General features: G+C 39.5%; 1 protein-coding gene across 2 annotated transcripts; it reads right to left on the reverse strand.

Annotated features, from left to right (window-relative positions):
• Positions 1 to 369: 369 nt before the first annotated feature.
• On the reverse strand, positions 370 to 14,028 carry LOC121905171 (ubiquitin-conjugating enzyme E2 E1-like). 2 transcript variants are annotated; one of them, XM_042423201.1, is made up of 7 exons: positions 13,418 to 13,701; positions 13,179 to 13,263; positions 11,226 to 11,409; positions 10,008 to 10,058; positions 5,320 to 5,452; positions 1,470 to 1,617; positions 370 to 678 (listed from the first exon to the last, which is right to left on the reverse strand). In XM_042423201.1, the coding sequence occupies exons 3-7, from the start codon at positions 11,378 to 11,380 to the stop codon at positions 581 to 583; spliced, it is 585 nt and encodes a 194-aa protein (XP_042279135.1). In that variant the 5' UTR covers positions 11,381 to 11,409; positions 13,179 to 13,263; positions 13,418 to 13,701; the 3' UTR covers positions 370 to 580. The 2 variants fall into 2 exon arrangements, with proteins under 2 accessions (XP_042279135.1, XP_042279134.1); XM_042423200.1 differs by lacking the exons at positions 13,179 to 13,263; positions 13,418 to 13,701 and adding an exon at positions 13,903 to 14,028.
• Positions 14,029 to 14,914: the final 886 nt, after the last annotated feature.

Here is a 14,914-nt window from a genome sequence, read left to right on the forward strand (position 1 = left end):
GTTTTTCCAGAGAATTGTTTATATTTATTTGGAAGATATTTTGACAGCGAACCGCTACGACTGTAACGTTTATATGAAGAAGAGTTCTCGAACCAGTCAAGCGTCAGAAAAATGTCACAGATAATCGCAGCCAGAATGTGAAAAAACAATGAAAATGTTGTTAAATGTGCTGAAAATGACCCTAAATGACATCAGAATATTAAGACCACCATTACCTTCATATGTGTCATAATGGTTGTAGTAGTGACGCAGGAATGTGGCTCCCCAGTGTGCTCAGCTTAGTGATTACTGGTAATTTGTCCTGCAGGCTCCCATTCAGAATCCATCATTAAGTTAACAATGTAATGAAAAAAAGGAGGCGGACAAGACTTCCTTTCCATTGTGTTCCTTTATTACCATATTTGCGGAGATAACTTAATCAGGAAACAAAAAAATATACCAGACAATAAAGTACTAAAAATCTGAGATAGAAATAACCCCCCCGACACAAACCACCCAGAGCCCCCGACCCCTCCTCCTCCTCCCTCTCCTTCTCCTCCTCCTCCTCCTCCTCTTCCTCCCTCTGACGTCCTCTGTGGGTTTATGTGGCGTATCGCTTTGTCCACTGTTTGGCCGTTCGGTCATGTTCCGCTCTGTTAGTCGTGTACTGGGTGGCGATGCTTCCCACCAGGGGATCGGCTGCATGGGAGAGACAGGTCACAAGTTAAGTTTAATCTGTGTGTAGAAATAATAAAACATCGACTCTAAAAGGCTTATAAATGTATCTCCATTTCTCTTTATTAAACAAGAAGTCATATTAGTTAAATAGCAAAAAAACAAGTGAAGATTATTCTTCTTAAGACAGAATGTTGTTAAAACAGTTCAATACTGATTCTGCTATTAGAAAGGGGTTTTTTAGTTATAAATTAGGGGGGGAATAATTGTACGTGTGCAGAATCAGACAGTTCAATTCCTGTCAATCTTTTAATAAAAGCACCAGACACAGCTGTAAAAACAAATGAAGTGTGTCTGCGGCCTCGAGCAGCCGGTAAAATGCAAAAATCCCTTTCTGCTTTAGGTTTCCTGTCAAAGCACCGGCAAAATTTACCAGCATCTGTGCGGCTTGAGTTTCCAAATGCTGTTGTTTAGTAAAAAAAACAAAAAAACAAAAAAAACAAGGACATGCTCTTCAGGAGCTTGAAAGGTGGATTCAGCTCACATCTCTGAAAATGCACTTCAGCCACTTCAGAGTGTTTTATCCTCTTCTCCTGTTGCGCAATATCTCATAGACTTGATGTTTCACGCTGAGAAAAGTAGCGTAGAAGAGATCCAGCAGGACGGAAAACTTAAAGAAGGCTGCCGCTGCTTTACATGGTCTCTGCCTTTAAATGAGCCAGAACAACTGGAGGGAAACACTGAACTGAACAGCATTGCTGGGTCACTCTAAACAGCGACTAACAGCCGCCGCGGACCCCGGCTCTCCATCTTACCTGGGTTACAGTCTGTGAGCAGGGAGCAGATGGACAGCAGCACCTTAGAGATGGTGAGGGCGGGACTCCAGTTGTCCTTCAGGATGTCCAGACAGATCACGCCCTGACTGTTGATGTTGCAGTGATAGATCCTCGTACGAAACGTTACCTGCAGACACACAGACAGTCGGGATGCAACATTTTACTACAGCTGTTCACTATGAATGCTGTTAAATTGATTTAAATAGTCATTTTTATGCACAATTCACAGTCAAGTAGTCACACATTTCAACTGAGAGAGGTGTATTAATGTAGAAAAGAGTCATTATTAGTGTTATATTCAGAGAATGTCTGCAAGTCAATCATGCAGAAAGCCTCCACTTGGACCTGGAGTGTTAAATGTTTTGCTCTGCAGGAGACGAAAGCCCTCTAGTGGTTAAAAAGAAGAACTTCTAAATGCCGGGAAACACTGTCACTATTAAGATCTCTGGAAAAAAAAAAAAAAAAAAAATCTCTGTTATGACTTCTACTTTTACAGATATTACTAAGAAGGTGAAACTTCTCATTAAGTTATCAGTATATTGACCAACAATGAAAGCAAGTGATTTATTTACAGTAAATGATGCAAAACTGAAAATGATTTTGGAACAAGTGAGTTGTGGGAAATCTAAACTGGAATTTTGATGCGTTTCACATGTCGTGTCGGTTTATATGAAACATTTAAATGCGTAGATAGGTTTGATAAAAGAAGGTGTTCGGTTTCACATGCAGCTTTGATTCTGACATTAAAGTAGCTCGTTTGGGTGTTTTTAAAATCTTATTTTCACTTTTGCCTCCTAACGTCACGAGGCTGTTTCCTGCTCTTGTTTACACAGTGAAGCAAACATGAGCAGGTGTTAACTGAGCAGATCTATATTCATCCATCACCGTTAGTGATTTACATTCTTGCACACATTTACAGAAGAAGAAAAAATTCAGGGTTTCCCAAAGGAAACTGTTAAACAGAGGTGTTAAAACGACCAGATCCTGATGCATCTTGTCTTCAGTTAGTGGATGAAACAATATTCACACTTAAAAAGGACCAGTGTGTAAGATTTAGTGGCAGAAATGGAATATAATACTCATAAGTATGTTTTAATTAGTGTATAATCCCATGAAAATAAGGATTGTTGTGTTTTGGTGCTACATAGGGAGCACGTCCTCTTCCAAGGAGCCCGCCATGTGGACCGCCATGTTTCTACGGTAACCCAGAACTGGAGCTTTCTGTGGGTCCAGATGAATCTATCCTTATAAGCCACATTGTGCCTAGACATGCGCCATTTTGATTTTTTTGAAAAACACATTTTTGACATCTCCTAAGTTTTTCTGTGGATCATTATTGGACCAAGTTTATCAAAAGTCGCATAAAGCTTGTTGATATTATTATTATTTAGTTGAAGATATTGACCAATGAACTTCAAGAGGACGTGGCTCAGCAAGTTAATAGACCTCAGTCAACAACTGTTGGGTCGATCATTACTAAACTCACAGGATGTGTCCACATAACAAACCCTGAAAGCATCATTGACATCCACCACTAGGGGGCGCCACAAATGCTAAAAAAATTGGGTAATTTATAACACAAATCAGACTGTAAATCAGAAATTGTTTGTCCAATCATCAACAAAACTCGCAGGTTGTGTTTCATTATAATGTTGAACCACGTGTGTAAAACTATTTGGAAATCTCTCAATAGGGGGCGCCACCAGTTCCAAACACCTACATGGGCCTGACGCAAATTTTAGCCATAAATCAATGACAGTTTGTCCAAACATCGTCAAACTTGGTGGATATTTTTAACGAGGCCGTTGATGCTTTCAACTTCTAACGGTCTGTTGTTGGCTTGAACCCCAGACTCACAGCTTGCGGCTGTTGTTTTTTTGTTGTTTTGTTTTGTTTTTATTCTCACTATTTTTATTACCTAATTTCTTTTATCCGACTTCAAATAAGCCTGACAAACAAAGCAATCAGGATCGGCATTTTAAGGGACACCATAATGACAGTAGTCGTTTCACAATGTAACTTAATTGGTTCAAATAGTCCTGTGGGGACAAAAAAAAAAAAGTCTAATGTGGATCCATCACATCCAGGAAACTGATCGAGAAATCTCGTTTTGTGAAAGAGAAAGTCACCGACGTCGGAAAAAGAGCACACTGATGTCTGATAAGCAGCTTCATTTGAACTTCTTCATACCCGCAGGAGAAACTAGTGTTCAAAAGAGAAGAAATGCTGAAGCAGAACAGAAATCTGGACCGACAACACTCTACGTGTTTTACTACCGTCCACATATTTATGTTTCCCACTTAAGAATGTAAATCAGGGGAAAGACTTCAAACACGGAGCAGATTTTCCAGAAAAACCACATAATGTTGTTGTGACCATCATGAGCTCTGCCTGTAAAACAGCAGGAGAAGCCGTGCCTCGCTGAAAAGATCTGACAGTGAGCACTTTGTTTCTGCTCCGACGCTTCACACAGAAGTGCTTTCTATAGTTATTAGTTATGTGCGAGCGATGTGAAGAAATCTTTAATTAGGACTTGGTGTGTTATTATATTCTGTCTGGTGATATTCGCGTATTCGTGGGATTATAACTGTCAGCAAATCCCATGAAAAAAAAATCAAAACCAGTAATTCCTCTGTGCCGTAGAGCTCCACTGTTTTCCCAAAACTGTTAAAACATCAACGAGTGGAGGACATGAACACAGGTAGTGTAGTTTATTTTCAGTGAATCCCACATACGCCGTCCTGCTGCTGGAAATACTCACTAGAACGCCAAATCCGAGGCTAAAAATAGTCCCAACAAATACACAAATACATTAAACTACACTCTTGTTTGTTTGAGTAACGCTCACTGAAAACTACAGTTCCCTGCTGGAAAATGTAATGAAATACGTCTTTAAAAAAAAAAAGAAAATATATATTTGTTAAACTCTTATCAAGAAAAGACTTTCGTCCTCTAGGAATGAACAGGCTTTGGACAGGAAGTCAGACACTATTAAAGGATACAGAGACAGACCTGCACACTGTGAGTTTTAGGCCTTTTCATGGAGTTTGTTGACAACAAGAACAAAACAAACAAAACACCAGACTTCACCTTTGAGTAACATTTTTCAGAGGAAAACTTAATAATAGCAAAAAATATCAGTGACAGCAGAGCAAATACTCATCGATATCAGATCTAAACTTTCATAAACAGCCTCTACAGTAAGTGACAGGAAATGAATGAATGAATGAATGAATGGTTTCAGCTTCCAATACGTGATTATTTAATCCTTTTCTTTGTCACACATGATAGTAAACTGATTATTTTTGTGTTTCAAAAGGGAAAAAAAAGATATGAAGATATCACCTTTGACTCTGGGAAATTATAACAGGCATTATAGATTTTTTATAGACATAATAATTAATTAATATAATTAAGAAAATTAATAGATAATGAAAATAATTGCAGCCTCCTATTGGTTTTTAAGACACCACATGGTTAAGCTCCCCAGTATGTTTCTGACCTGCTCACTGACTAAACTCCTCCTAAACTTTTATTATTATTATTATTGTTGTTATTATACCACTGTGTTGTATATGCTTGATGTTTTTAAATGTAAAGCAGTTAATGAAATGTTCTCTATAAATAAAGCTGCATTGCCTCAGTCAGGTTACAGGATCTGTGTGTACTATAGTTTAAATTTCTTCTGAACAGCAACCTCTGGTGTCTCTATGAAGAACAGCTTCTCTTTAGTGTTTTCTATCATTTTGTTTCATTATAGTTTTTGAACCAAATCAGGTTGTAAAACCCTGCAGCGGTGCTGACAGACATGCGGCGCTGATGTCGGTACCTTGGGGGGTTTGAAGGGGTAGTCGGGCGTGAAGGCGATGTCCAGGAAGAAGACGCCTCCCTCGTAGACGGAGCCTGGTGGTCCCAGGATGGTCGACCTCCACTCATAGATGTTGTCTCCTTTCGGGCCAGCACTGCAGGCAGAAAAAAAAAAAAAGACCTTCAGCTGCACGATCATGTGAGAGAAACACTGAAACTGAAGCGCCGGGTAACGCGACCATCAAATCCTGTTAGATGTCGATGTAAATTTAGTACATTTCCATTTCTTTTTATCTGTTCAGGTGCTTAAAGGGACTATAGATGTATAGATTGATCTGCCACTGTACTCCCTGATGCAGATTTCAAGGAATTGATGTTTGCTCTTTTCAACCCTCGTGTTTACCCTTATAGATCAAACCGTCTCATCAATAATGCTGAAGGGGGAAAAAACAACACCAGGAAAAACAAACACACTAACGCCGTTACTGAGTTAATCTCCTCTACAAACATACAAGAAAACAAATAAAGTCAGAGGAAAAGAAACCTGCACGCTGAGGAAGATCTATCAATATATCAGACTCTGCTGTTCAAATGGACGCATCAATGGAATAATCAATGAAGTTTATACTCTAATATGAAAGTCACTTATTCATTCGTGCACTGTTTGTATGACTTAATGAATCCCTGCTTACTGGCAGCGTACTGGTGTTTGTGGGTGTTGTTTTGAATGCTTCGAACGCAGCGCACCATTCAAGATCTGCCTGACTCGTGTCATTAAAGGAAACTTTCCACCAAAATAACTCTTCCTTCTGCAGAAATAGATGCCGTGTGAAACATTTCTTACTGTTTATTAAGCTCTAAAGATCAAGAGAAAAGTGTCTCTGATGGCCGAAAACAAATGTAACGATTACAATTTGGATATTTAAAAGCAGTAACATAGCAAAATTTCAACCTTTGCAGAGTACCGCTCATAAAAATGATTTTTATTTCTTCTGGAGAAAGTTCCCCCGTGCATCATTCAGAAGATGCCTCTGTTCAAAGCGAACCCCCCCGTGACGCATCTATGCATCATGATCTGTAATCTTCATTGATTTTGCCTCAAAGCAGCCCAGCCTTTATCCGTCTAACATGCAGAACATGTGGTCTTGAACCCCTCGGGGGTCATAAATACAAGACATAATAGCATTGATCCAAAGCTCCTGGGGGAGTAGAGGGGGTGGGAGGGGAGGTGGGGGGCAGATGTTGCGTTCTGCTCTGCTTTTTTTTTTTGTTGATCAAAGTCGACACGGATGTTTGGCCGTGTTTCAGTGACACGCTACAACGTAGGGAAAAAAAAAATCGATCCAGAGAGCACAGTTTGGGCCAATTAACTGGGTGTTAAAAGATATGACTGTAAATGTGACAGATAAAAACATTCACCACATGAAAAGCTTTGACTTCTAAGTGGCTGATTTTCATTATATGAGCGCATTCCTCCCGACTCAGACAGCCATTCGGCCTCAAAAACATCCTTTTACTCTTATGTGCATTTATGAGTCGTTTGATCTACCTTGGATACAGTTACGAAAACTGGCATAAACAAGCTTTTTCCATAAGTTAAAGCAGTCGTGTCTGCGCTCTGAAATGCCGTCAAGATGGGAGACTTAAAAACAGTGAAAGAGCTCGTAACGTCTGGATAATCAACTTTGGGTAAAAGCTCAGTCGACGTACGACGAGCTCTCGGAGATATTAACTCTGAAGTACTTTCGGACCAAATAAATTAACCGATTAATAAAAAAAACAGAAAATCCCTGATCTGTCTACACTTCCACGACACAAACTGTTCATGTTGATTTAAAAGAAAGAAACACGCAGAAATGCTATCAAACTCTTCAAGAATAAGTGAAGCCTCTTGTGTATTTTCAAATCCTGAATATCTTAAAGTTATTACATTAGATACATTATTGTAATAGGAGGTACTCAATTAAACATGGCTTTTAATCCATAACTCACTGAGACAGGTTGTATTTTAAGCTGTCATGCTCCACTGTTGTAATTATGTAGTCCCATTATGAATTTGCCTAAATGGCGCGATCCGTCCGCTGAAACCTGCTGCTGCGTTTGTCCGTCAGTGTCAGAACTTCCTCATCCGTCCTTAATCCACGATTTCAAATTGTTAATTCGACCGGAGACGTCATCATGCTGCAGTCATGATACAGTCACAGACACAAAGTAGGCTGCGTTCACTTCATTTAATCACTTTTCTGCCTTTGAAAGCTTCATTGAAGGACATTTACGACATTTCTAACAGGGCTTTAATGAGCTTTATCATACTAGTGTTTCTATTGTTTCTGTGCTTCATGCTTGTAAAATATACCAAACTACGCACACACTTTCTCTCAATGATTATATCGATGATTATAGCACCAGTGACCTTCCTCCCACTCACCACTGTCTTGGAAACATGCCTGCAGGAACATTTTCCAGGTTCAAATATCTTTTTTTTTTGAGTTTATTTCATACCTGCAGCGATTCCCCCGCAGCAGAAACCATAAGCACGTCTCAACATTGAGAGTGACGGCAGCGTAACTTCATTGATTAGTTAAATCTCCAGGCATGCTGACAGGATCGGTCAGGATCTAATGTTAATTAATGTTCTCTGCCCTTCTACGCATCCAAAAAGGTCACACACACACACACACACACACACACAAACACACACACACACACACAGTCCAGCTTCATACAGTGAGATTGTTTGGAGTAAATCAGTCATCCTCCTGATAAAATCTGAGCTCCATCAGAGCTGTCTAAAGAATGTTATTTTAGAAGCTAGAAGTTTAATTCTGTTTCCCCTGGAGAGTTTCCTCTGTCCTGTCAAGTTTATAACTACAGTTGTTAGTTTTGCTGTTTAAATATCCCACGATATTTGCTGCAATGACATTACCAAACGCATGGAAACGTTTACAATCACTGAAAACTACCTCTCTAATCTTTAAAGTAAACGGTTAAAGAAAACACTCAAACATCAATACAATACACAATAAAAAGAAATCACCTGGAAAGCTCGCGCTGGTCGACATGATTTAAAAAGCAGTAGAGCCTACAGGGACCGTTAGAGGCGGAGTGTCACGTCCACAGTAAGAGATGATTCAAACCGGCACGTGTCAACCGGGTTCTTTTCTCCGCTCCACTATCATTACGTGCCGGGTCTATTTTTACTGGACCGGCTCACATAGAACAGAAAAAAATTAATTATTGCAACAACACAAAAGGGGCCTATAGGCTGCCAGCCACCTGTAGGCAGGGGTGCAGCACCACTACTTCCTGAGAAAACATCTTCACCCACTTCAGCCTATAGATGTCCTCAAATCCTCTCCGTTTCTCTCCGGCAGCTCGTTACGTGACAGCTTTGTGCTGTGACTGAATAAATACCACAGTCTTTACTTTCATTACCAGCAAATATCCAGACGGTGTTGGTTTTTGGGATGGTCTGTGGCCTGAGGTTGCTTGTTTGATCTACTGAGCCAAGATACAAGAGATTCCTGATCTCCCTTCCTCCTCCACGGGGAGGTCAGAGGTCAGGCTCAGCTGCAGAGCAGCAGCCCGGAGCACGGAGAGCTTCAGTGATTTGCCTTAAGGCACGGCAGGAGGGAAGACGCCTGCCGAGACGGGAGCTTGAACCCAGACCATCCTGTTTTAAAGGATAATCTTTCTATTCGCAGCGCTGCAGTAAAAACCGACTGCAGAAGGGGTCTGTCCTCCTGCTAAATACCAAACGTTTCCTTTGAAAATTAAACTTCTGGCTCTAGATCCGGCTCTCTTCTTACAGCAGCCGTGGGGTTCATGTTGCCCTGATGAAAGGTTACGTTTAGATTTCAACTGAAAAAAAAAGCATGTTTGTATTTAAGAGTTCAACAGCCAAACATATTTGCCATTTTAATGTTGTATTTTTCTGATGCAGTGATTCAGCCCATCTTGCATCATAATAATTCACCAGTTCTGAAAGGAAATACTGTAATTTTACTACAATAGACAGCAGACACATGAGTACGACTCATACCGCCTTGTATGACTGATCCACATTAAACGCTGTGTCTTAGTTTCTGTTATTACAAAACACTACTTTATATGAGTTCATATTTATATGAGTAAGAAAGTTCATTCTTAACCTTTGGAACAGTAGTTTGACAAAATAATCTTCTGTTAAGATTATAAGCTCCATTCACTGAGATACGATTTGAAAGATGCAGAAAAATCTGTAAGGTGGACCTTGAGTTGAAATGATTTTGTTGAATTTCATATCTAAAATTTGCACAAGCCTGGAAATCTGGTATACAAACAGCTCTAATTATAATATGTAATGCAAGTCTTTAATGATGAAATTTAACTGATCCTTATCAAAGATGGGCTTGATCCTTCAAATGCTGTTTCATAGTCAATGTCATGATGCAATTAAATGAACCTTTAATCAACAATAATTAACAACATACCATAATTTGCACAAGTATAAAAATAATTCAGGTATATAAACGTCTCATAGTTAAGATTTAAATGTGTAGTTACAGCCTGACAGGGTGAAGAATGATCCCAATCAGTAAGAACAGTGAGATCAGTGCTTAGTATCTGAGTTTAGGTGTTACAACAGCTAGTATCAGGACAGACATAAGTGGGTCAATGTGTTTCTAATGACAGAAAAGTCACACAGTTGAAACAAAGAGTGAAACCCACCTGCAGTTTGGCGGAGGGTCCAGAGTTATGTCGGCCAGCTCTTTCTGAATCCTGCACACACAAAAGAAATATCTGAATCAGTCACTGGCAAATCATATCACTCCGTCATTAAAAAAAAAAAAAACCCACGATCACCACAAAGATTTCTCAAGATGTTTTGCTTCACCCACGAGCAAGAAGAGATGATGAAACTCCAAAAACTAACAACTCTGTAACTAATCAATCGGTTTGTTTGTGAGTCATGTAATTTATGCCTTTGCTTTTTGTGTGTAAACAGAGCAACAGTGTTTGTGTAAGTCCGCTAGAATAAGACTGTGAGAGGAAAGGGGAAAAAGGAAGCTTTGTGTCGTTTACTGAAAAACGCAGCAGATCTTGTGACTGTGTACATTATGTTCATCTGGAGCTACTGTCAGGAGATAAATTAGCATGTCTTCCTTTATCTTTGATGGATTTATTCCTGAATGACTGTTGAACGATGATGCAAGGTGGGAGGAATATAACACGCTGCTTGATGCTACAGATATCAGAATTGCTTTTTCTGATATCAAAATCTATTTTAGCTGCACTGACAATATCTCAAAGTAGTGTCACATCGTGTGCTTTTGTCAATTTATCCAGTGTTTCCCCTATAACCGTATGGGCCAGGCCGACAAGAACCCCTGAATCAGTAGCGTTTGGGAGCCTCTGCACTGTTCCTCTATGTCATTGCCTGGGTAGCGTGGCTCCTTTTAAGGAATAGAGAAGTGTGTGGTTGAGTGCGAGAGCTAGTGGCAGAAAAGTGACGGTGAATTTGAGCGGAGCAGAGGAAAAAGGTTAGCAGTAAGTTGTCAATCTGGCAGGAAATGTGCAGCATAAGCTAATAAATGCTGCGGCTTCTCAAGACGAAGAAAAGTCTGGTCTGTTGTTTCCCCAAAATGAAGGGGGTTAGCTCCGAAGTTAGCGACAATGGGTTAGCCTAAACTGACCAGGCTCAGTTAAGGTGGATCAGCTGTTCTCATTTCAGTGTCACTCTCACAATCTCAGCTGCTACTAGACAGAGAAATGAGAAATGTCTGGCTGCTGAGTCTCAGTACTTAAGGAAGTTTTTTCACACACGTCTTTTACTTGTAATGGAGTATTTTTACATTTCCACCACTGGGCAACAGACAGATCTGACTGGTTTTAAGATATTTAGTGAGCCAAGTCAGAGTCTATTAACCGATTCATCGCTATATTTACCTTTTGGCGCTGGTGGAAAGCAGCTTGGAGGTCTTGCTCATGCTGGCTTTGCTCTCCCGTTTCTTCTTGCAAGGTGTGTCCCTCTGTCTGGTTTGGCTGGAGGAAGGTGGTGATGAGGAAGAGCTGGTGCTGGCACGGGAATCCTCATCCGACATACCGGTTTGGATTGGAGAAGAGCCGGACCCTGAGGCGAGCGACGTAGAAAATAATTTAAAGGACAGGTTCACATTAAATTCCCTCTTCGTGTTTCCTCGGACAGTGTTTCCCTGTTGAGCTGCGGTGGAAGTATAGTAACAAAAAGAGGTTTGATTTGACTTATTTGAAGCTTCATATTAGCTTCAGATAGACTTTTAAATACATTTTTGCATAGGAGGAGGACTGTGGATTTTGTCCCCCATCACTTATATTGTAAGTGCATTATGGAGGGATCTTCTAATGGTCAGTGTGAACAGGAGGAATGATTATGGCAAGAAAAACCTCTTTCAATGTTCATTTGGGATCCTTTCAAACAAACTGTGTACATGTCCTTTATGTAAAAAGACACAGCTGCAAGGAGGAGGAGTGTTTCAAAATGACTTCTAACCAAAGCAGGTGTGAATTTGCCCCTCGGCCACAATAGCTGACGGGTTTCATAATTAGCAAGCAACTTTCACTATTTATAAACAATCATTTTCATGTAGTATGGAGACTTCTTGTCTACTTCTATAGCTGACAACTCCTCTGGTATTTCACCCACCCTGTTCTGATAACTTACTCAGAAATCTGCTTTTATTTTATTTATTTATTTATTTATTTTTTTAGGTATTAGGATGAAGGACAAGTAGTTATTAGAAAGTTGAGCAAAACATAATAATTAAGAGTAAATATTAGATGTATATTTATAGTCACCAGTGGTGGAAGAAGTGTTCAGATTTTACTTAATTTATGTACCAATACAGCAATGTAAAATATATACCATTACACATACAAGTCCTAAATGAAAAATCCTACTTACGTAAAAGTATATAAGTATTATCAGCAAAAAAGTATTGCAGTAAAAGTAGTGGTTTGGTCCCTCTGACTGATATATTATTATATATGACATCATTAGATTATTAATACTGAATCATTAGTGTTAGAGCAGCATGTTACTGTTGTAGCTGCTGGAGGTGGAGCTAGTTTAAACTACTTATATATATATATATATATATATATATATATATATATATATATATATATATATATATATATATATATATATATATATATATATATATATATATATATATATATATATATAGTTTGCTAGTTTAGTCCAGTGGTTCCCAACCTAGGGGTCGGGCCCCTCCAAAGGGTCACCAGATAAATCTGAGGGGTCGTGAGATAATTAATGGGAGAGAAAAGAAGAAAAAAAAGTTCTGAATCAATTTCAGGTTTTTGACTTTTTCTCTAATCATTGGATCATTTGAAAATTTATTGAAATGAAACCATGTGGGAAGTTTAAAGGGAAAAAAAAAATCACTATTTGGTGGAGCTGTTAACAACTCATAGACATAATAAATGTGACCCTGACTACACGCTGCTTTTTGTAAGATGTCAAAAGCCAAAAAGGTTGGAAGCCACTGATTTCATCTTTAACAATGTGTTGTATTTTAAAAGCTTGTTATATTATCCATTGTGTCAAATCATCTGAAAAGTCACTGAAGCTGTCAAATAAATGTAGTGGAGCACAAAGTACAATATTTCTCTCAGCAGGGAAGGTAGTGGAGTGGAAGACTTACAGTACCTTAACATGGGAATACTAACGTACAGCACAAGTACCTCAAAACTGTAAGTACAGTACTTGAGTAAATGTACTTAGTTACTTTCCACCACTGATAGTCTTTAGTTACTACGTAGTAAATTATCCTGACATGTTAATCATCTGTTCAGCTGGTCTTTCCAATAATGTGTGCGTATGTGTTTTCTACATACCTGCTGTTAGCTCGCGTTTCCGTGTCGGTTAAACAAACTGCCGTTAGCCGCTGTGCTAGCTGAGTGCACAGTTCACACCCGCACGCTATGAAGTTAACCATTTAAGAACCGTCAACTCAAACTAAGACTACTGTATAGTAATTAAATACTAATAAATGTAGCTGAGACATTATATGTTATCAAGGTGGTGACCCCCTACCCCTCCCCCTTTTACACCGAGCTGTGGCTAGCCTGCTTACCGTTGCCTCCCCCCGAAAACTGGCAACGCACACTCAGGCCCAGCGACTTTAGGGATACGACTACTTCTCGGAGCGGCGTGGGGTAAACCTGCTTGCTAAGCATCCCTTTACAAGTGAGCCGACAAGCTGGTAGCTTTAATATACGTATACACTTAAATTGTACAGGTTGTTGCGAGAAACGTCGCGGCTGTGTACATTTTTAACGGATCCCACTAAGACGTATTTCAAGGTTAGTTTAAATGTGAGAATTTCAGGCAGTAGCCAGGAACAGCTCCGTTCCAGCACATAGCCGGAGCCCCTTTTCCGTGCGACCAACACCGCGGCCGTGTTGTTTGTTTGCTCGTCTTTTCAGCGGGTGTGTGTCGGTCAACACACCTCCGACTTCACATGAGAGCATACACAGGCAACAGACCGAAATGTATAGTGTGGCCACTCGGTAGAATGTCGGTCTTAAATCATCTATTTAGCTCGCTAATAAAACTTACCCAGTCTATTGTGTCTGGACCTCCGCCACAGTCTAGGCTGGCTGGTGCCTGTCGCCCTCTGCGGAACGGAAGTAGCCTACCTCGGCTGCAGTGGGCTGAACGGCACCGGTCCTACTCTGGAAACAGCACAGCCAACATGCCATCATGTGTGTTTTACATATTAACCAACCAGTAGTGGAAGGCAGTTAAGTACTTAAGTGCAATTTTGAGATACTTCCATTGTATGCCACTTTATATTTCCACTCCACTATATTTAAGAGGGAAATATTGTACTTCTACTCCACTATTTGATAGTTTTCAGATGAGGATTTGACACTAGTGATTTGGGAATTCCGGCTCTTTTTAGTGAGCCAGATTATTTGGATCAACTCATTAATAACGGCTCTTTCGATTCCCAAACGGCTCTTCATTTAGTACCATTTCTGGCTTTTACAATTCAGCCAAATTTTGCAATATTTTGACCTATGATTGATATATATGCACATATATCACTTCAGTTATTCAATGTAATTATACTAAACCTTATAACATTATGTTTGGTATGATACCTTAAATAATGTAAAAACATAAAACACTTTTACACCTGTGTATTGAACTTTTTATTTATATTGAACTGTCCAAAACAGTGTCAGGCCAGTGTTTAAAATGCTAAATGAAATGGGTAAATCAAAGAGAAAATATTGCTTTACCTGACTTGTCATCAGGGTTAATGCAAATAAATAACTTTTCTAACTAATCTAGGTCACTCTACATGGACAGCAAATAACAATTACCACCTGATACCATATTACAAATTACATGTGAGCGAAAAATTGATATGCAATATGTGAATTAATAAAAAGTTTCTTGCCATCGACCAAACATTTACGTCCTGCATATGTGACATCAAAGTCGGCAAGTCGTGTGCCAAAATTTTCACCGACTTTCTAAGTTGTTCTGACTTGAGGGAGCGTTCATGTGAATTTTCCCAGTCGAGAACTAATTTTTCCGATTATTCCGGCACCACATGAAT

This window comes from Thunnus maccoyii, chromosome 10 (assembly GCF_910596095.1).
Source record: "Thunnus maccoyii chromosome 10, fThuMac1.1, whole genome shotgun sequence".
NCBI classification, from domain to species: Eukaryota; Metazoa; Chordata; class Actinopteri; order Scombriformes; family Scombridae; genus Thunnus; species Thunnus maccoyii.